At 40.9% G+C, this 20,730-nt stretch overlaps 1 protein-coding gene and 1 long non-coding RNA gene across 2 annotated transcripts; one reads left to right on the top strand and one right to left on the bottom strand.

The window, feature by feature from the left end:
* The first annotated feature begins 925 nt into the window (after positions 1-925).
* On the top strand, positions 926-14,961 carry LOC145440881 (uncharacterized). Its single transcript, XR_013915644.1, has 2 exons — positions 926-1,617; positions 14,812-14,961. It is a non-coding gene; the product is annotated as an uncharacterized LOC145440881 (long non-coding RNA).
* On the bottom strand, positions 6,879-17,955 carry LOC145440880 (uncharacterized). Its single transcript, XM_080318653.1, has 4 exons — positions 17,695-17,955; positions 9,903-10,082; positions 8,683-8,882; positions 6,879-7,279 (listed from the first exon to the last, which is right to left on the bottom strand). Exons 1-4 carry the CDS (start codon positions 17,867-17,869, stop codon positions 7,229-7,231), a joined length of 606 nt encoding a protein of 201 aa, XP_080174779.1. The 5' UTR covers positions 17,870-17,955; the 3' UTR covers positions 6,879-7,228.
* Between the last annotated feature and the right edge of the window lie 2,775 nt (positions 17,956-20,730).

Here is a 20,730-nt window from a genome sequence, read left to right as displayed (position 1 = left end):
TTAGTGATTTATCTAGGCCCCTCCTCGCCATCTCATCCGTGTAAGCGGTGTCTTATAAAAGCAGTCGGCATAAAAATGAAGATAATTGGCCTGGTGTAAATGACCATGGTAGACGACAAACACCATGCATACCAGATATAACGAAATGGCTGTTCAGCCGTACGAGTCTCGAGTCATGCTTAATGACTCGAATACCAGTCATGTGAATACACCAACTGACTCAAATCGAGTCGAGCCATTTTCCATATTTAGGAAAATGACTCGAGTCTGTCTGAGTCACTCAAAACCCTGACGCGTACTAGTTTGAGACAAGAGTCGTCTAAAGCATTTGTTTCCAAACTGGGGGCTCGGCCTCCTTGGGGGGGGGGCGTGAAAGCATCTGAAGGAGGCGCGAAGCTTCGGCCAACTGAAGTAAATTTTGGCGCTCCGCGCGATTTACCTCCAATTCATGGTTATGGGCTCTCTGTCCGAATTTCATATTTGAGAATTATCTCATCAACAGTCATAAAACCTTCCATTTCATCAAAGTCTCCGTTGGAATTTCTAGCATTCTAGCTGCAATTTGTGATATGATGATAAGGGGGCGCGAATTTTTTCAGTATCATAAAGAGGGCGTATCTAAAAAAAGTTTGAGAACCACTGGTCTAAATGCTTACGGTTCTAATTCCGTTACAGGAGAGATGAATTTCGCAGAATTCATGAGCTTCCTAGGACGCCTCTACCAGCTACAGTTTTACGGTACCGATCCGGGCAATTTTTGGAATAGCCAACCCCAAGTGCAAGGAAAGCAAGCCAAAAGAGAGACTGCTCCGGCGCGGAACAGCGCCGGCCCCATCTTGCCTCCCAATCTATCACCGCGACCGTTGCCAAGACCGCCGAACAACGCCTCTCCACAGTCGAGGTCGACGCCCGACAAGTTTGGCCGCTGACATGCGCAGACGTTTCGACTCGTCACGCATGTTGTAGACGTACAACGAAATGTAAACAATGAGATTGTCGTAGGGTGACCCGGATGTATGCGGCAGAGTGTTGCTGTAGTGTTTGACGTGGCAACGCTGTGGATATTTATGACTATATGAGAGACTAGCCTGGAGATTATATATTTAATGTTGCTGGTCTTTAAAAAGTGATTCAAGTATAGGGCTGGGCGAAATCGAATACATGCGTGATTCGTTTCTGAATCGACTATTACACTTCGATTCGAAAGTATCCCTCATTATGAATACTACAAGTATGGAAGATGTGGAAGTTCAAATATAGGTACCTTTTATGCTACCACAAAGAATAAAATGCCAGCTCTCTATCACATTAAAGATACTTTGGTATTTTTTCGATCGTTCCTATTTCATTTACACTAACGTGCGTATAGCTTTCTATACTAACATGTACAATCAGTCGAATCGTTGTGTCCAGCTCTAATCCCAAATGCTTACTTACGCGGGTTTGTGGAAACACATGTATTATTCTGTAGATTTCCTTCTCAATTTCTAAAATTTGATTCCGTTGCGTATGTGTATTGTATATGTAGTGCAACGTTAGTTTTGTAAACACCGGTCGATTACTCGTAGCGGCCAATCACGGAAAATCCACAAATCTTCAGCAGAGATGCATGACAGGGTTGTAACCAAATCACAAGGTTTCGAGTCACAAGTCAATCTCATTTTTATAGTTTTGAATCAAGTTCAAGTCAGCTATAGTAGAGGGTCGAGTCCGAGTCATAGTGTTTTGACTCAAGTCTAAGTCATTATGTTCAAAGCTTACAGTTTAAACCGGTTCAATCCCCCTTTTTCAACTCTGCTCGAGTGATATAGAATGGCTCGCATTCATAATATCGTAATTTTCCTCAGTCTTAACAGTTTCTGGCCGCATTTTACAAGTATCAGCAATGACAGACGAAATACCGATCATGTGGTAACTTTACTATTCATCGACGTTACAATGAAATGTATGTCTTTGCCGTCCTAGTCTCGTGTCACATAATTTGGTTCGGGTCATTACAACCATGGATGCATAGCGATGTAAATACTATATTTTGGATCATATTGCTACAGGCTTGTACAAACTGCTGATTCTGAACAGAATTGTAAATGAGCTAGAAAATATTGTAGATTCAATCGACATTTCCAGACGACGGGGTTTCCAGTTTCGACCCCTATAACCCACTCCCTGGCTACACCATTGTTTGTATAGTGGGGTTTTATTCAAAACAAACATGTTTAAAACATGGTTCTTGTTTAAAACTTCTTTTGGTCATGACGCCACGAATCGATAATGGTGACGTCACAATGGATTAACATTGAAAATAGAAAACATAGGGTGAATATGGCTCCTTCGACGAAAAAAGCTTAGGACCACTGTCATAAACAGACCGAAAATAACTTCAATCGGGACTGTACATCGTTATGCAGCATTTGTACGGTCGGTGGTCATCATCATCAGAACACCCATTCCGTACCAATGATATTATATATATCTACATAACTGTTGAACCGACGTCGATTTGTAGGCTTCCAGCCACTCCACAGCGTATACGTCGTCTATACTGGATGCAAATCGTCCATCTTTGGATGCGTGACCATCTTTGATGAATTGTCGGTGGTTATTGGTTAATCAAGCAGCGTATGTATGTGTACGTGTACTGTATACAGTTCACAGGCTACTAACTAATTTCCTCATTAATGATATATAGGACTGCACTCGTGAATCCATTTCGATGAAATTAATGTCTGTAATAACACCATTAGCTTACGATGGATCTGAATTCAATAAATTGCTTGGAATGAATTTTGATCACAACCTTATCCATAATTTATCCGCTTCGATTATATTATTGAACTGTCGAATTCGAAATACTTTTTGTTAACACACTGTGTCAAAACGCCGAAGAAAGATATATCACTTGTATATAGGACTCCATGTAAACTTCGACTTCAGCGGTTGGATTCTAACCATATGAAGATCATAAAATAAGGTTCAATTTCTTTTGTTTTCGATGTAATAAATAGATTGATGACCCTATATTCGGTAGCCTTTGTGTACGTAAAAACCGGCATACCAAATGCATATCGTGTGGTAAGATGGAGATGTCGCCGTCCAGGAGAGCTACAAGTAAGCCGGTAATGCTATGTGTTGATAGAATACACACACGACGTAACACAGGATTTCAGGTAGCTATATATGATGACTACTTCAATTGGATATAGATAGAAATCTTTCCTAAAGACCCAGATACGTTGCTATAGTATTGATAGTTAATATGCGTAGGCCTATCCCTCCCTTAATATGTGATTCGGCCATCTTTTGCGTCTATCCGATGCAACAGCATAATATCTCATTGCTACACAATACATATATTCAGTAAACGCCTACAATCATACAGCATGATGTGATTTGTGGTCAGTGGATATTAGATAGTTGCTTTGCTACGTTTAATAAGCAGAGGTCGGATTCGGATGGCCCCCCTTGGTCATATGGTACCTTCTCACGGAGAAGAGCGAACCAGTAAGCAATACTGCTTATTGTCTGCTGATATATGCGCGCTGAACTTATACCACACAGCATGCTCAGTGATCTCATATGTGACACTCAACGTATTAGCTCCACTACAGCACGACTTTTTATCTATATTATTTTATTCCTTTCGCATCCAATCCTGTCACACATTCCGCAAAATAAATTGGATTGCAGCGATCTTAAAATCGCACAAAGAACGAAATAACCACTTGAGGCGGCTTATCGCACGTGAGATCTCCGTTATCTTCAAATCCCAATCTTGTCTTGTTTATGTGGTTTGATTCTTCGCCATTGTCCTCATACAATATGTAGGAACGTTGCGATCCTCCATTCACTGTACTTGCGTTGCATATTAATGAATGGAATGTGTAGGAGCACCGCAAACAGTTTGTAGAATCGATTCTCGGCCGTTGATGCTACCATGTCACTCTGATTAGTATTCAGACTCTGCCCGATAAACTCCTACTTACACTGCCACAACTGTTCGGATAGTCCAAATGTTGTAACGTGAGGTAGAGTATAGATATAATAATCGTCAGATTATATTTATATCTGAATAAGACAGACACACACTATGCGATGTAATAAACAGATAGGAGGATGCCGAATGACCACTTGCGGTCTCTTAAAACTGGCATCCACCTCGACCTATAGTTGCCCGATGTCACAGTTCTTTCTTCGATGTTTGTCTCTATTCCGCAGCTCTTTCCATTCCTAGGCGCGTTATTTCATCGGATAGTTTCCTGGGCTTTTTCTTGTAGCCGTAAGAACAGCGACGCAGGGACAGGGGCCCAGAATAACCTCCAGCGCGGAATCGAACATGCGCTTATCGTCACGACTACGCTATCTCCCCCGATAAGTCACGCTCTTGTTTACTCTTTGGGAACATACATTAGAGAATCTTGCAAATATCACGGACCACGATCTCACATATCAACCTCGCCCATCGACATATGCGGCATTAATTTCCATCACTATAGTTGTTGTATGTTATCTCTTCCATCCAGTGTGCACGCCTCTTTATTGAATTCGCCTCGACCCTGGAGGGTGTCTGATTTCAGAAACTACTCCAAGTCGATTCGACGACTTCCTATCTTTTCATTGTATTGCAGTCTTATGGTGTTTTGAAATGATGAAATTGTTAAACTGATACTGATTCCTAAAGGGCGACTATTCGCTATAACCAAGGTAATAACCCCCAGGTGTGCAATTCGTTTTTCGATGTGGTTAGTATCTTGTGCTATGGTGGTTCTGTTGGTTCTCTTCTATCCCCTGGCGCAAACTATACCGTAACATTTCCAATTAATATTATCACTGATGTAGCCCAGTTAATGTCCTTTGTTTGATGGTAAGTTATTGAAGGATTCGCATAACAAACTGAAATCGCATAAGGCCGTCGCCTATGACCAAATCCCATCATAGTTTTTTAAAATGATAAGCGTGCATATCGGACAGTATATCGCCCATTTTTTCAACTTGATGATAAAATATGGTGTAAACAGAGTAGTCCCTGTACACAAAGCTGGGGATAGAACTATAATGTCACCATAACTACCGTCCGATATCCGTTCTCCCATGCATCGGAGTAGTATTTGAAAAGTTGCTCCTCTCCCGCCTATCCTCATTCCTCGCCAGAATGTCTGTCATTTCCCCACAACAATTTGGCTTTCGAAACAAACATCAAACATGCCCTCTTAACAGTGGCTAAACAGTATTATGATATCTCATAGACGCGAAATGTGGGATGTAGTATTTTTGTCGATCTAAAAAAAGCGTTTGACTGCGTAGATCATAAAACTCTCATCTCGAAATTGGCGCGTTATGGACTTCGGGGCCTACAACTTGAGCTCATGAAAAGTTTTCTCACTTGACGCCAACAAATGGTTGCAATCTCAAACACATTGTCCTCTCCTTACTTGGTGACCTGTGGTCTACCCCAAGGCTCAGTACTTGGACCGGTCCTCTTTACCTTATATGTCAACGACATTTTTGATACCACTGTATTCTTGACACTTTGAACACCACTCTGTTCGCTGATGATATTCACCTCCTCTCTTCCGCATCTTCGCCAGCAGAGCTGGATGCCCTGACTAGTGACCAAATGCCCAAAGTGCATGAGTGGACATCCCAGAATAATCTTTGCATAAACGCCTCGAAATCCCAAATGCTGAGGTAAATTCCAAAAATAACTTAACCGTTAACGTCGCTGGTCAGCCCGATTCCAACACAAAAAATACCAAATATCTCTGGGTTTTACTGGACTCGGACATTACCTGGTATAGTCATATCTAGTCCCTAGACACTAAATTATCACCGAAGTGCAGCCTGTTCTACAGCCTTAGACTCTTTATGACAGCCTCTGGGTTCTTCTGATACTCTTTAAATCCTCAATCCAATCGAAGTTACAATATGACATCATCTGTTGGGGGGCTGTCAGGGAAACTGCACTCGAGCCACTGCAAAAACTACAACATAACGTACTCCGTATTATAGCTAGGGCACCAAAGGGGTCTGGTTGTCCATCCAACAAGTCGCTGCTGAAGAGATTCGGTGTCCTAAACATAGAAGATTTGCGGAAACCGGAAATCGCCAAGTTTATGTATCAGTTCCACTGCGGTGATTGCCGCGAATATTTCAATGACTTCGTTACCTTGGAATCAAAAGCGCACAAGTACAACACACGCGCGTCCACGTCGTCCAAATATCATATGATTGACCGAAAAGATCATCGCTCTATCAAATATGCCGGACCTGACGTGTGGAACAGTAGCCTATCCCGTCGGCCGTCCGACAGTCGACGAGCATGTCCACGTTCAAGTCGAAATACAAGCAATTATTATAAATAAATACTAGTCCATCCTCAAGATTACCGCACCACGACCTGACCTATCGATCTCGCCTTCCATGTCATGCCACCCCATTTTTGTCGCTTGTTTTTTCCTATACTATCTTCTTCTACTTTTCATTCAGTGTGCATGTGCATTGTGCCTACGCCAAGGTGGGTGTCTGATTCCATAGACTACTCTAAGTCGCTTCGAGACCTTCCTATCTTCTCATTGTATTGCATTTTTGTGGTGTACTGAACTGATAAAAATTGCTAATAAACCAATGATGACATACGAAATAAGTACAGACATATTCCGCGAGGAGATATAAAAGATGAGGACATCGATAAATCGCGCCCAGGTGTTACAAAATCTGTAGTGTACGTGAAGGGGTATTCAAGACCGAAGAAAAATACTTCAATCGGATTTTAAAAACAAAAATGTTGAGCCCTCAAACTATGCGATTATACGGAAAAATACGGGTACATTATAGGAGCAAAACTGTCGCCTTCGCCCACTAGCGATTAAAATGTTCTGGGCTTTGGATATTGCAGTGCAGGTACACGGGTTTAATGTAATTGGTAATAAAGAGATACGAAGTAATCATAGTAGCGTTACAGCGTGCAAGCTCTCGATATATCGGGTAATATGAAGGAGACATGAGTGTCTGACTGCTATGACAGGAAATTATTCATATACAACACGGTGTATATTCTCACGATACATGCAAATTTTCAAGGTAAATGATCGACGATGACAATAATGTCCGGTTCAATTTGCGATTATACCTGATTTATGAACTTCAAACAGCAAGTTCAGCGTACAAGATATATACAAATGCAACTCAAATTATCTCTGGTTTACCGCGCAACGCAATTGAATTAGTGACTTCAGTACGTGTATCGCTGATCATTTGGAGATACAGAATTCATTGGATGCATCTGTAAAAAAATATATGAGCATCATTAAATAAAAATGGTGTGTGGTAGCCTTTTTTACTCACGCGGTAAATCGCGACAAAATGACAGTAATTTTATAATACATGAGCTTGACTGCGGGCAGCACCGATTTAAATTTATAACTTGGATTTGAGACACTATATGGCAGGGGTGGGCAATTATTTTGTTCCGCGGGACAATTGAGAAGTAGAAAATACGTTCGCGGGACAAATGAATTTTATTATCCGTTGAGTTCTAATTATAGTTCCAGTTCTTTTGTCCGGAGAACATACATGTTGAAGTAGGCTATAAAAGCAAGTGTGTATGCCTTATATTTTCCGAAAATAAAGCTATACACTATATGACATTATGACGGTCTGCCATATTTTTAATTAACGTATATACTAATCGCGTAAGGTGTTTAAGCCGTATCCGACACAGCTTCTCCGTATTGCTCTTCGACTGTACTAGGGGCCTTATAATATGCCATGATATTCTCTCGATGGGGTGTTCGAGTGAACAAAGGATTAGTATCGCATTTTCATATCAATACTATCATTTACATCCCATGATGTGAACGACTGCTTATTCTGTCAAAAATTGACACCTCCTGGGATGCATCAATATGAATCAAGCTCTCAGCACCTTCCGCATAGCTCCATTTGCACCTTTTGACAGTCCATGCGAACGAATTACGATCGTTTTCATAACTACTTACTTACTTGAGTAGATTTGAAGTCAGTCAATTCTACTTATACTTCAAGTAGTTTTACGTTGCTTATGTAAGAAGTACTTCTACACGTACTTGAGTAGATTTTTTTCGTCGCCACTTTTACTTCTACTTGAGTAGCTTTCTTGACTACTTTGAACACCTCTGGACTCCAGTATACAAATATTTAGTGCTCTAAACCTTCTTTGAATTTCAGCTTTCGGCTTCCTTTTTTGACATGCTCGTTCATTCATGTAGTAATCGCGAGCACTGACTGACTTGTTTTACGAATTATAGACTTGGAAAAGTATCACGTAACAATTTGAAACACAGACCGTATAATACGTAATGCGACAAAGAAGGTTTGAACTGAACTACACGGAAAGAGTGCATAATTTCATGTGACATTAATTGCTATATACTCATACTTTTCTACATTGACTATATTTTGAGTCTGGACTATGCATGCGAGCTACTTAGGCAGCGTCATCATGGCGTATTAATTAACAAGCTTCAAAGTATATGAATTTCCTGTCTAGTTGATACAGCCTATGGTTTTAGTTCACGCATCAACATTCAAAAAGCAGGTTTTATGTTTTGAATTCCAAGCATTCGCTCGCGGGCCGCGCAAAATAGCTCCGCGGGCCGCACTTTGCAAAGGTCTGCATTATGCCATCAAACACCAGGCTATACTCACAGGTCCCTGGAGTTCTTCGTTTTCACTTTCTTTCCTAGCTTTTTTCTCAATCAAACTGCCGATAACAACAACAGCACCTGAGCCCCAATTCATGTAGTACGACCAGCCAAAGTTAGAGAGCTCCGGTTCACCGTCTTCGTAATCGACCACCAGTATTATCATTGCCGTGAAAACCGCGTTACCAATCAAGATGAGAATACCTGAAAAATTTATCTTGGTTGCTTGAAATGAGATCACCATACGTGTCGAACTTGAAGTGTTTGCCATGAAATTTTGCTATATTTCCTATTGCCAATATCCCGCACTGTGACTTCACAATTTGAAGGCCCGTGGCGTCATTGATATAAAAGCAATAACAACATACAACATATTTTAAAAACGCGTCATGTAGGCCTATTAAACATGTTTGTTTTAAGTTGATTTTTATTTTAAATGCTACCCTAAGCACAGTGTTTCACAGCCAGTGGGTCGCGACGCTATTTCAAGTGGGTTGCGGATCATTTCTAAATGATTCAGGTTTCTATTCAATATATCATAGAAAGCTTCTTTGACTTGTTATGGAACGCCACCAAACCTATTTTTGATATGATATTAGTTAATAGGTATAAATAAAACAAACTTCTGCAATCCTGACGATTTAACTTGTGGTGGTTGGTCATAAATAGGTGTAGGTTATACCTCAATTTTAGGTATTTTCGGATGTTTTCCGAGTAATAAAGTCAAGCCAATCAATCCTAGACTTGATCTGATAATATTCAGTACGCAAGTATATTGCATGTGTATTCGTGCATAGGCTACATTGTTCACCCAAGAACTTGCTTTTCATTGGTGGGTTGCAAAATAAAACTTGCATTAAAGTGGTTTGCCAACTGAAAGGGGCTGCTGTTTTCATTGTATATAGAGATCCTACCACGGCGATGTATAGGCCTACTGATTGGAAAGATAAATCGAAGCTTTTCCAAGAAGTGTTGCTATTTGACTTACAAGGTGAAGAGCCTCGCCCGTGTTTGTGTTGTGTAAATACGCAACAACTCACGGAAACTTTGTCTGTTGCTGTATACTTGGTATGATGAGAATATTTTCTGTTTGTCTAATGGTCAGTAGGCATCAAATCTATCAAGACTGGGGCTATGTATGGATGCCCACTTTGGAAGAGGGCATATTTTGCTTTGGAAAACAAAAGGAATTAGGATTATGCACTTGTACAGGTTCACACCTACCTGAAATTAAATGCAGTGCAGCAGCCGCTTTGATACGAACTCTGCAGCAACAGACAATGCACGTCACAAGTTGTAATACCGACCCAATGGTGAGAAGAACCGATGACAACGCTAAGATTGCCACGGTAGTGATATAGGTTGCTCGTACACCATCTTCTGTCCATTCGCTGGCATTGTAAACTGAAAAACAATTCATTAGTCATAGACTGATTATTTCTTGCAGGATCAAAGCTCATATTCCATCTCCTAAAAGAATGTGGGTTTATGGCAAAGACACTTTATATATCCGTGGTTCTGAAACTTAACCTTGACTCCAGCGCCCCCAGCGGGTGATTAGGATTTTGAGGGGGGCGGAATCGCTCAGGGGCGATAGGGGGATGTTTCTTGTCAAAATGCTTTCAACTATAGGTATTGCAGCTTGCATCAGCCGGTGTGTTGAATCGAAATCTTTCATAAAGCAGGCACCGGGGCCTACGATATTTAGTACGTAGTATCGTATTATCGTAGGCCCCGGACGCACTATGCAGGGTTGTAATGACTCGAGTCATGACTCGACTCGAGTCAGACTCGAGTCAAGATTTTCTGATTACTCGACTTGACTCGAGTCATTCTTACATAATACTGAAATGACTCGACTCGACTCGAGTCAATCTGTGTATTGACTCGACTTGGAATCGAGTTATTACGCATGACTCGAACCAAGTCATATGACTCGAGACTCAGACGGCCAAGACCGACATTTCATGGTCCTTTCTAAGAACATTAAAGTAACCACCTTATTGGGTCTGGTACTTGGGTCTGGTACTCGGAAAATGCGACCAGAAACTGTTAAAAATGAGGAAAATTAGTATATTATAAATGCGAACCATTCGATATCACCAAACAGAGTTGTGAAAGTGGGTTTAATAAGACTTTATCTGGAAACTGAGCAGTCAACACAATGACTTGGACTTGGACTCGAGTCACAATACCATGACTCGGAATCGAACTTCTGCTCGATGACTTGGACTCGGACTTGACTCGGTGGTGAATTGAAAATGACTCGACTTGAATCGAGTCAAAACTATGACAGTGAGATTGACTTGTGACTCGGAGCTTAGTAACTTGGTTACAACCTTGGCACTATAACACTTTTGATTTGAAGTTTTCTGGTCAAATTAATAAACTAAATATCCTGGTATTTGAGAGCTACAAAATTAAATGGTCAGTTCATTGTCAGTTCATGGTTAAGCGTCCGGCTTCTTGATCGATAGATCGTGGGTTCGATGCCAGGCCGGGTCAGACCAAAGACCTGTTAGTAACAGGTATCCATGGTATCCATGACTTCCCCGCTTGGCGCTCATGCATTACTGGGATAGCATATAGAGTGGTGGTGCACTGGCGTAGCCAGGGGGGGGCGAAGGGGGCGGTCGCCCCCCCCAAATTTTTTGAAAATTTTCGTAAAATCAATAGATATTAGAGTATTTTGGGGCAAATGTATGCAAACTAAAATTTTTCTTCGCGCTTCGCGCGATTTAGTGTCCGTTCATGTCTTGATTTTATTATCGTTATCACGAAAAAAAATTATTCCGCAAATACCCAATATTGAATTTAGCTTAGGCTTACCATACGTCCTCTTTTAAGAGGATTTGTCCTCTTTTTTGACTTTTTTGAAAGTGTCCTCGGAGGACGCCCTTTTGTCCTCTTTTTTGAGATTTTGTCCTCTTTTTTGAAAATTTAGGTCAGATATAGAGGAAATTGCGAGTGATATGCCGCAAATTAGCGCAGAAGTGAAGCTCCGGCGGGTATTTCGGAGGAAAAAGCGGTGATTTCAGCTCTGAGCGAAATGAAGACCTTTTTTTTTTTTTTTTTTTAGTCATCCACCTAGCAATGTGGAGTGAAAAACGTGTTTTTGAGCTCTGAGCGGAAGTGATGACCTTTTTTTTTTTTTTTTTAGTCAACCGACCGCAAAGTGGGAAAAATTCACCGGTTTTTGAGAATTCTGCTCCGGTTTTGTATCTTGCAAATTTCTGAAAAAGTGTCCTCTTTTTGCATTTTCAAAATATGGTAAGCCTAATTTAGCTGCATTCTCAATTATGAGAATACAACAGTACCAGTAGATACACTAGAGTAGTCAGAGGTCGTTGGGTTGTTTGAGTCTGTAGGAGTGTCAGTTAAGTATGGGGGTTGGGTACTGACGGACTGTTAGCTCCGGCAACTTTCGTTCCGGGACGCACGAAGATATATAAAGTAGGCTACATGCGACTCCGCAAAGTGCACTCCCAAAATGATTGACGACCATAAAACCGACCCATGTATTTCGAAGCCTTCGATATAGATTTTCGGGAATTAAATGGCTGGCACCTAATGATCCTGTCCCTGCAATCAGACCCCTCCAACATAAACGCAACTGGCACAGGAAAATATCACCACCTCCCGTTAAAAATTGCTAATTTGAAATTGAACGAGTCTGATCAAAGGAGTTTTTTTTTAATTTGGTCTGGTATGTATCAGCGATTTCAATCTTTAAAGTATAGCGTCAATCTCTACCAGAGGTTACGCCCAAACCATGCTTCAACGAAGTAATAAGAATGGACATCACTTGCTCATATAGACGTACCAATATTATTGATCAAATTCTTTCATTTATTCAAAAAACATTTACGCTCGGCGCGACTAGGGCCGAAATTCACACTGATTGTTCATCACTTTATGTCAGCGATTTGGGCTCGTCCGTGCAACGACCGCCTAATACAAGCTATTGTTGGCAACTGGAAGCTTCCATAGAGTATGTGTGTGTGTGCGTCTAAGAATCGTATGTATAAAGGGTAGTGATGAAATTGCCTATGGCAGGATGTACGGTTCTGCGAGATGTTCCCACGGGAGAGCTCCCCTAAAGTCATAACCCCCCCCCCAAACAAAATAAAAATGAATTGTTTTTCTGGCTACGACCTTGCGTGTGCTCGATCTCTTGAGTGGTGACAGCATTCTACTCAAGTCATGAAGTAACAGCAATAAATGACAACTGTCCCGTCCGGCGTCCACCCTCTAGAACAGGGGCGGCCAACCCGTGGCCCGCGAAAAGGTTTTGAGAGGCCCGCGGGTTAATTCTCGAAATTACTAATATTATCAAAAAATGAATCACCAAAACCGAATAACCAAAATTTGATTAGCCTGACCGCGAAATTTGGGATTTTGCCGACTAAAATATCAGTTCCTAGTTCTGACGCATCGGCGTAGCCAGGGGCCAGCCACATTTTCGCAGATCGTCGTATATGTATATATAATGTACAATATTTCGCGCGGCTAGGTCGGGGATCCACACCAAGTCTTCATCTCATAATTGTTATTGATTTTGATGCATATTAGTATAAGTATTGTTTTCAACGTTACCTATTATCCGGTACGCTCCTATCGGAAGACTAAAAAAGGTCATCAACATTCAAGTGGCCCGCGCAATGGTTCGTAAGTCTCATGTGGCCCTTTGGCCACCTTGCTCTAGAAACTCTAAATAGTCTTGCCGTGTGGTATGAACATATAGCTCAAGATGTATAATTAATTGCCCCCCGAATGTTTGATGACACCACTTCTATCAGCCCTGCCGGTAAATCTGATAATGAAAACGTATTTGCAATACGCAAATACCAATATGATGAACCAATTTCATTCATTACCCATGAAAAATTTTCGCGCTTCGCGCGAAAGTCTTGTCGTCCTGGTTCTCCACAATTATCATTTTATCTCATCCGTCTGTGAGTGGAATATATATAACGATCGCCCCACATGTTGTGTTAATCATCCAATAAGCGCCCAAGTCCATCGATTTTACCTATTTTTTCCTTATCTTTAAGGGGGGGGGTCATTTACTTCATCGAATTTTTCGCCCCCCCCAAATATTTTTTCTGGCTACGCCCTTGTGGTGGTGCAAGACTTAGAAAGCCGTACATGGCTATATCTGCACTTTCCCTGTCCAGTGGCATATGCACATCACGCACTCATGGTATGCATATGCACAGATCGTGTGTATGTCTATCACGAGTATGTGTATATGTCGCAAAAACATCAAGGACAAAAATAAACTACTTTCTTTCCTTTCCATAAAGAACGGTCTGTTTAGCCCATAAAATATGGGGTCGCCTGGAGAATAGGTTCGGAGCCATTGCCTTATACGATCTAGAACAGGGTTTCTTAAACTTTTTTTAAAATTCGTACACTTTCAATTTATTCGCATGTCTGGTGTACCCCTTAAAATTGTTGCATAAAGCGTATATAATTGAAAGATAAAACGCAACAAACTATGGATATACACTCCTAAAGTTCATTTCACTGCTATGGATGAGGTTGCCACTACACCACGGGTCTTGGAAGTCTTTTGAAAAGGCACACGTGTAAGTTATGTTCAACGGAATGTATGGCACGAAATATATGTTCTTCGTCATGCACATTTTTGGAATACCTTTCTCATGGGTCACGACTATATGCGGTGGAGTGCAAAAGACTCTCCACACATTTTCGACACTGCTGATTACGAACTTACACCGCTAGACCAGTCCCATATATAGCCTGGTCATAATTGCACATAAACAAAATACCAAGTATTGCAATAACGCTAAACCAGTAACTTTCAGAAAAATCAGCTGACAGTGGCATAAAATTACCGCAGTATCAAAAAATGAAGTTGTTCGCGAAGTGGGCGATATCGTCCCCTTGGACGACTTTGAGAGACATCGAGGGAAAAATACGTGTTTGGGATAGGTGTTGATTGGTTTGATTGGGATTGGTGTTGATGGAAGAGAAGGCTAATGATTTACTCATCCCTGCCCATAAGAGGCGAAAAGGATACAAGCGGGTGAAACCATATCGCTCGACAATATTGAGTATGCAGAATTTTGTATTACACTATCGATAAACTGTTGAAGTAGTAGTATAGAAAGCAGGGTTGTAACCAAGTCACATGGTTCCTAGTCACGAGTCAATCTTACTTTTGTGGTTTTGACTCGAGTCAAGTCGAGTCATTTTCAATTCATCACCGACTCGAGTCCGAGTCCAAGTCACCGTTTAAAGGGTCAAGTCCGAGTCATAGTGTTATGACTCGAGTCGAGTCCAAGTCACAGTATTGAAGTCATGTTCAGCTCATGTTTTCAATCCTGCTTGGGTGATATCGAATTCCTAGCTTGCCAAACATGCTCATTTTGTCCCTATCAGAGTTTTGGCTACTTCTTCCGGCTACTTCTTAAAATTGTTGGATTGCCTAAAAAAATCAAATTTGGCTCAATTCCAACCAGTAAAAAGCAATGCTATGAAAGAAAATTTTAGATTAATTACAAATAGATTTTTTCGAATTTTACCTGCTATCTCATGATATTGTTACATTGTGTAAAAATATGATTCATAGCAAATTCCAACTGGAAGAAATGAAGTTATTAGAGTAGAATATTTTGGATATAAAAAATAGTCGGCTCACTACTAGTATGTAATTATATTATATGAAAAAATTTCTCACTAAAAATACTTCATTTATTTTCAAATCCAAAATTTTCTCCTATCATATCATTGATTCTACTTTTTAAAATTGAGCCAGATTAAATGTCCTTTTTATGCAACGTAACAATTTCATCAAGTAGCCACCGAGTAAAAATAAAAAAAGAAGTTACTTTTGAACAGTGCTATTCTGCAAACATCACGCAGCATTAGCAATTCATTATTACTCACGTGCACAATGCACATACCTAACAAAACATCAAATTGACAGAGGGTATTGTGTGTTTTCACAGACAGCAGATCACATCAATGATGATGAGTTACACTGTAAAAATACCAAAGTGGAAAGGAGATCCTCAGATATAATAGAGCGGCATGGCCTTAGAATAAATCCACCTCTACTGAATACACGTTCCACTGGTGCACTAGATGCAGGAATTGATAAGCATTTTTGAACCACACTGAAGAGCATAGGATACTCATTCTTTCGAGTCGCCAAAAAATGCAAAGAATCATCGCTTTCAAATCTACACATGAGCTTATCAGTCTCTTATCAGATCCATAAGCTAATGGAAAGCAAATTTCGGATCGAACACGCGGTTTGGGATTACCGATAGGCCAATCCAAAGACTCATCAGTTGTGATCATGTTCACATTTACAAACACTCCTGCAAAACGCTTTAAAATAGAATTTTTCAATGCTTCAACTAATGCGCGCAAGTAATTGACGGTGAGGATGTGCCTAATCGCATGGTTGTTGAGTGAGAGCAGGGTTGGTACGACCCTGATTGGCATTGGGACGCAACAATGCTGTCTGGCGAAACGAGAGAGTATAGTTCAAGAGCAAAAGTGCCAGACAGCATTGTTGCGTCCCAATGCCAATCTCCATAACAATGAAAAATTCGAGGCCGATTGTGGGGGTTCCAGGGCCCCGAGCGGAATAACATTTATATTTTCGTAAGCAGTGCAGAGTCAGCTTTCGATTGATACCCGTTTTACCAAATTTAATGCTCGCCAAGCCGGTCAAAAATGACCTTCAAATTGCCTGTAGCCAAATCGAAATTGTGACGTGAATCAATTTCTGAGGCGTGAGATTTGGTTGTGTCGACACCATATAGGACACTATGGTACCATTGTCTGTCGTTTTTGCGGCGGCATATTTGATATCAGACGAGTGCAACGAAAGCAGTGGTGACAAATAGCGATGTCGGCAGAATTCGTCAGATGTGTTGAACTAGCCATTACGATTCGCAAATTTATTCATCTTCAAGTCATATAAAATAAGCCGAGTCATTGACTTGGGTCGAGTCATGCGTAATGACTCGAGTACAAGTCGAGTCAATCCAAATATTGACTCGAGTCGATTCGAGACATTTTCTCATTTCAGGAAAATGACTCGAGTCAAGTCGAGTCACAAAAAAAACGTGACTCGAGTCATTACAACCCTGATAGAAAGTCGATGTAGCAATGTGGCGATGAGAACCACTGATTTAGGTTATATGCTCTTACATTGTCGTGGACTACAGGACGCTATTCCGAAAGGAAGACACATTTTCAACGTAGTATATGATCAAGGCCTTGCTGTTTTGAGGTTTATAAAACCCTCCGAGCAACAGTGGACCATGCTATAATAAGTCGGACGGTATCGAATCGTGTAAATCAGTGGTTGCGTGACCCCTTTTTCCTGGAGCGCCCTTAAACATGAAGGTATTCTAAACAAAGCAACCCATACTGTGCTATATATAACGTTCATAATTTGATATTGCGGGTCACAATACTAAACAAAATCATCGCTATGATACGATGAAGAAATATTCTGAAAATTTAATTTGGAGCTATCAAATACAAATATAGTTAGTAAATCGTTTTGACTAGATTTTGTCGATTGTCAATTGGCATTGACAACTCAGGGATATGTAGAACTGGTTTTCTACTGTATAATCATATGTCCCCACTGCACTCTCTACCGCGACGCCATTTTTCTTCAGCGCCCCCTGGGCCCAGCTTCCCCATATTGCCCTCTGGCCGTTTCCGTCCCATTCAAAATAAAAATCCCCCCTTGGGGGAAGCGCTGGCGACAAGAGTAAGAATCACTGGTGTAAATAATATCGGCCTATGTGTCGATTGTCGAAACATATTGAATAATTATTATTATTAATATAACAACAACAACAATTCGAGCTTGTTTCAACATAATTAATTTGGTATAATTCAAGCTAGATGGTGTGCAGCTTTGTTGCGATCATATTCACAAGATTGCTTTTGTTATCCTGTGGATCGATTCATTCCAAATCCGGGCAGCCGGAGGGTGAATACAGTATTCGTGGTTTACCTGTGACTTCCGCCGAAACACCTTTTTCAGATTTCACAATGATCCCATAATCAACGGTTGCAGCGGTAGGAAGCAACCAGTATGGAGTGAAAAAGCTCACCAAGAACAGAACCGACCCTGCCTGAACGACAATATAACCGAATATGTCTTTCAATGTCAAATTACAGCAACCCATAGTTTATATTGGCAAATATAACTACCTTCAGAGCATTACCCTACGGTACGCTGGTGGCTAATCGAGTGACTGAAGCCTGTTTACTGAGGAAATGTATTACGCACAACACATCTTCAAGTCTCAGCGCATATATCATATCAAAATAAATGAGCATTTTTATTGCAAATAAAACACTGGATACTTGATTCAAGAGGCGTATCCTTAATGTTGATCAATTGTTTGCTGAAATAGGCCTACCAGTAGGCCGATGATAACGACAAATATTTACAATGGATAGGGCATTCGAGTCTGCTGGACATATGATATTGAACAGCATTCAGCATATGACCTGATGGGGGCAACATACGGTCCACGCCCCCACGAGCAGCGATCATACATGATATTGTGTATTAGATATATCATTTGACTTAAGTAATATATTTTGATAGCCTTTCTCTTGAAACGTAGTGTCCTACACAGCAGTCGTCCGAAGCAAATCGTACGGCTCACTGTGCCTGGGTCACAAGTCAAAACATTTTGTTTATACGGCCACTTCGGCAATTAGCCTAACAGCGATATTTTGGCTTGCTTATCATATCATCATCATTGGTTTATTAGCAATTTTATCAGTTCAATACACCACAAAATGCGATACAATGAAAAGATAGGAAGGTGTCGAAGCGACTTGGAGTAGTCTTGCTTCCGGGCGCGATTTTATTTTATAAAACCGCTAGAAATCGAGAAGTACAGCATAGGCTGCCGAACGGATTGCAAAAATATAAATTTTATTTAGCTCATGTTGCTTAAACCCCTCAAATTTTCGGATTGTGATGCAATAATAATGACACCGAGGAGAAACGGTGCCTCAGTCCGGGACTGTGGTCCTTAATCGGTGATTCCAGAAATCCCAGGGGTTCTGGTTCCCTGTTTCGATTCCCACCGTCGGAGGTTATTCTCGGCTCCTCGTCATCCATGCGTATCGTTGTTCTTTTTCTTACGTCGACCAAAAAGAATATAAAAAGAACCGATGAAAGAAAGAAAAGGAGCAAGAAATAGCTTCTAAAAAGGACCGACGAAGGAAGAATAACATCGACGAAGACTGTGACATCGGGCACTAGGTCAAGGTGGATGCCTGTTTTTTAGGTATTCATGTGTTTTGTCAACTACTATCGTCATGGTCATTAACACCAGGCCGATATTCTTCATTTCAATTTCATTCCGTAACTGCCGACTTATAGAACGGCCCACTTCTAGGCTTGTTTTAACACACCGCTTACACGGATGAGGTGGTGAATGGATGCCAGTTCAAGTGACCCCAACTGGTTGGTCGTTCGGCATCCCCCTATCTGCTCATTACATCGCATTGCGTGTCTTGTATATTGCATTGTATATTGAGTGTGTGTCTTGGGCAGATGAAGATAAAATCTGTGGATTGATTGACTGATCCATGATGACTAAGGCGATTTCTTTGACCTAAAAATGAAAGGTTTTTACCTAAAATTTTGACGTTTTGTAACCTCATGTAAATTGGGTGTTTTCGCACATAATTTTAGAGCCGTAGTACTTATTTTCATTTATGGTTGGAACTTTATTTAACGAAATCTGGAGCTATTAAGAATTCCAGCAGTTACATCACGCATTATCGTAGAAATAATTATAATTTGTTGTAATATAATGAAAAATACTTTCCTACATTCTCGGGTAAAAAGTGCCTGTCCTTACTAAGCAGCTAGCCAAGAATGGAGGAAGAACGTTTAACAGCAGCGGTTATTCGCTGGCAACAGTGAAGTTGTGCGTGCACGGCCAGTGCGACACACCGTGTTGCTTTGCTTCATTCTGACAGTGTTGTCTACATCAGTGGTTCTCAACCGCCGGTCCGCGGACCGGTGTCGGTTCGCGACGACTATTCTGCCGGTCCGTCAGTTAAATTTTATACTTCAATTGCAAAATACAATAAGTTGAAGGCTTCCTAATTGATGAACGAAGAAATTTATCATATTTAGAACTGACTAAAAACATCCCCATTGTATTCGTACTACGCATTTCGCAGTACGTCTGATGGTAGTGGGAAATGAGCAAAGGTGTTTGTCCCGACTCCGAAACACTTCTTCTCTCGATATTATCGAATAGAAGAAGAATATTCAAGTTGGTGCATCCCAGGGGTTTCCAACCTAGGGGTCGCGACCCCAGCAGGTCCGTTTGAATATTCTACGGAGCAGTGTTGGGATGACTCGAGTCATGACTTGACTCGAGTCAGACTCGAGTCAACTTTTTCGCATGACTTGACTTGACTCGAGTCACTTTGCAAAAATGACTTGACTTGACTTGACTCGGCGCTTCAGAAATGTCGATTGACTCGTGACTCGGAGCAAAATTTACGAGTCAATTTCAAGTCATCAATAAGTAAAGGATGTCGACTAAATCACTGTATCATTAGTGTATTCGGATAAGTCGCGACTCGCGATACGCCAGTGACACTCGTGAGAGCAACCAGTCTTTCACTTATTGTACGTTCCACTTCCACTGGTCCTCCATTGTTACATCACAAATAAATTGGTCGCAAACGAAATGATCACAGCTACGTTGCTGTGGTAGGCCTAGTAGTAGATTAATCTAATAGTTGTTTCATAGATGGCGCAGTGTTTACATTGCGCAGTGCATCATTTAAATCGAATGAATATAGTTTATGCGTTTATATTCTCATGGTTGTGTAGATGGCTAGTATATTCTATCATATCAATCCGTTTAAACGTTTCGAGGCTTCGCATTTGGTCCTCTATTTTTTGCTGATAATAACAGACTTTAGCATGTATAACTATACAGTTACTCACGTATTGTATCAGCAGTTCTACGTGTGCGTGTGCGATAAAACGCCTTTGTGC

The sequence above is a fragment of the Botryllus schlosseri genome, chromosome 6, assembly GCF_051294905.1.
Source record: "Botryllus schlosseri isolate E-star chromosome 6, Bs_hap1, whole genome shotgun sequence".
Taxonomy (NCBI): domain Eukaryota; kingdom Metazoa; phylum Chordata; class Ascidiacea; order Stolidobranchia; family Styelidae; genus Botryllus; species Botryllus schlosseri.
This window is presented reverse-complemented; position numbering and strand designations above follow the sequence as displayed.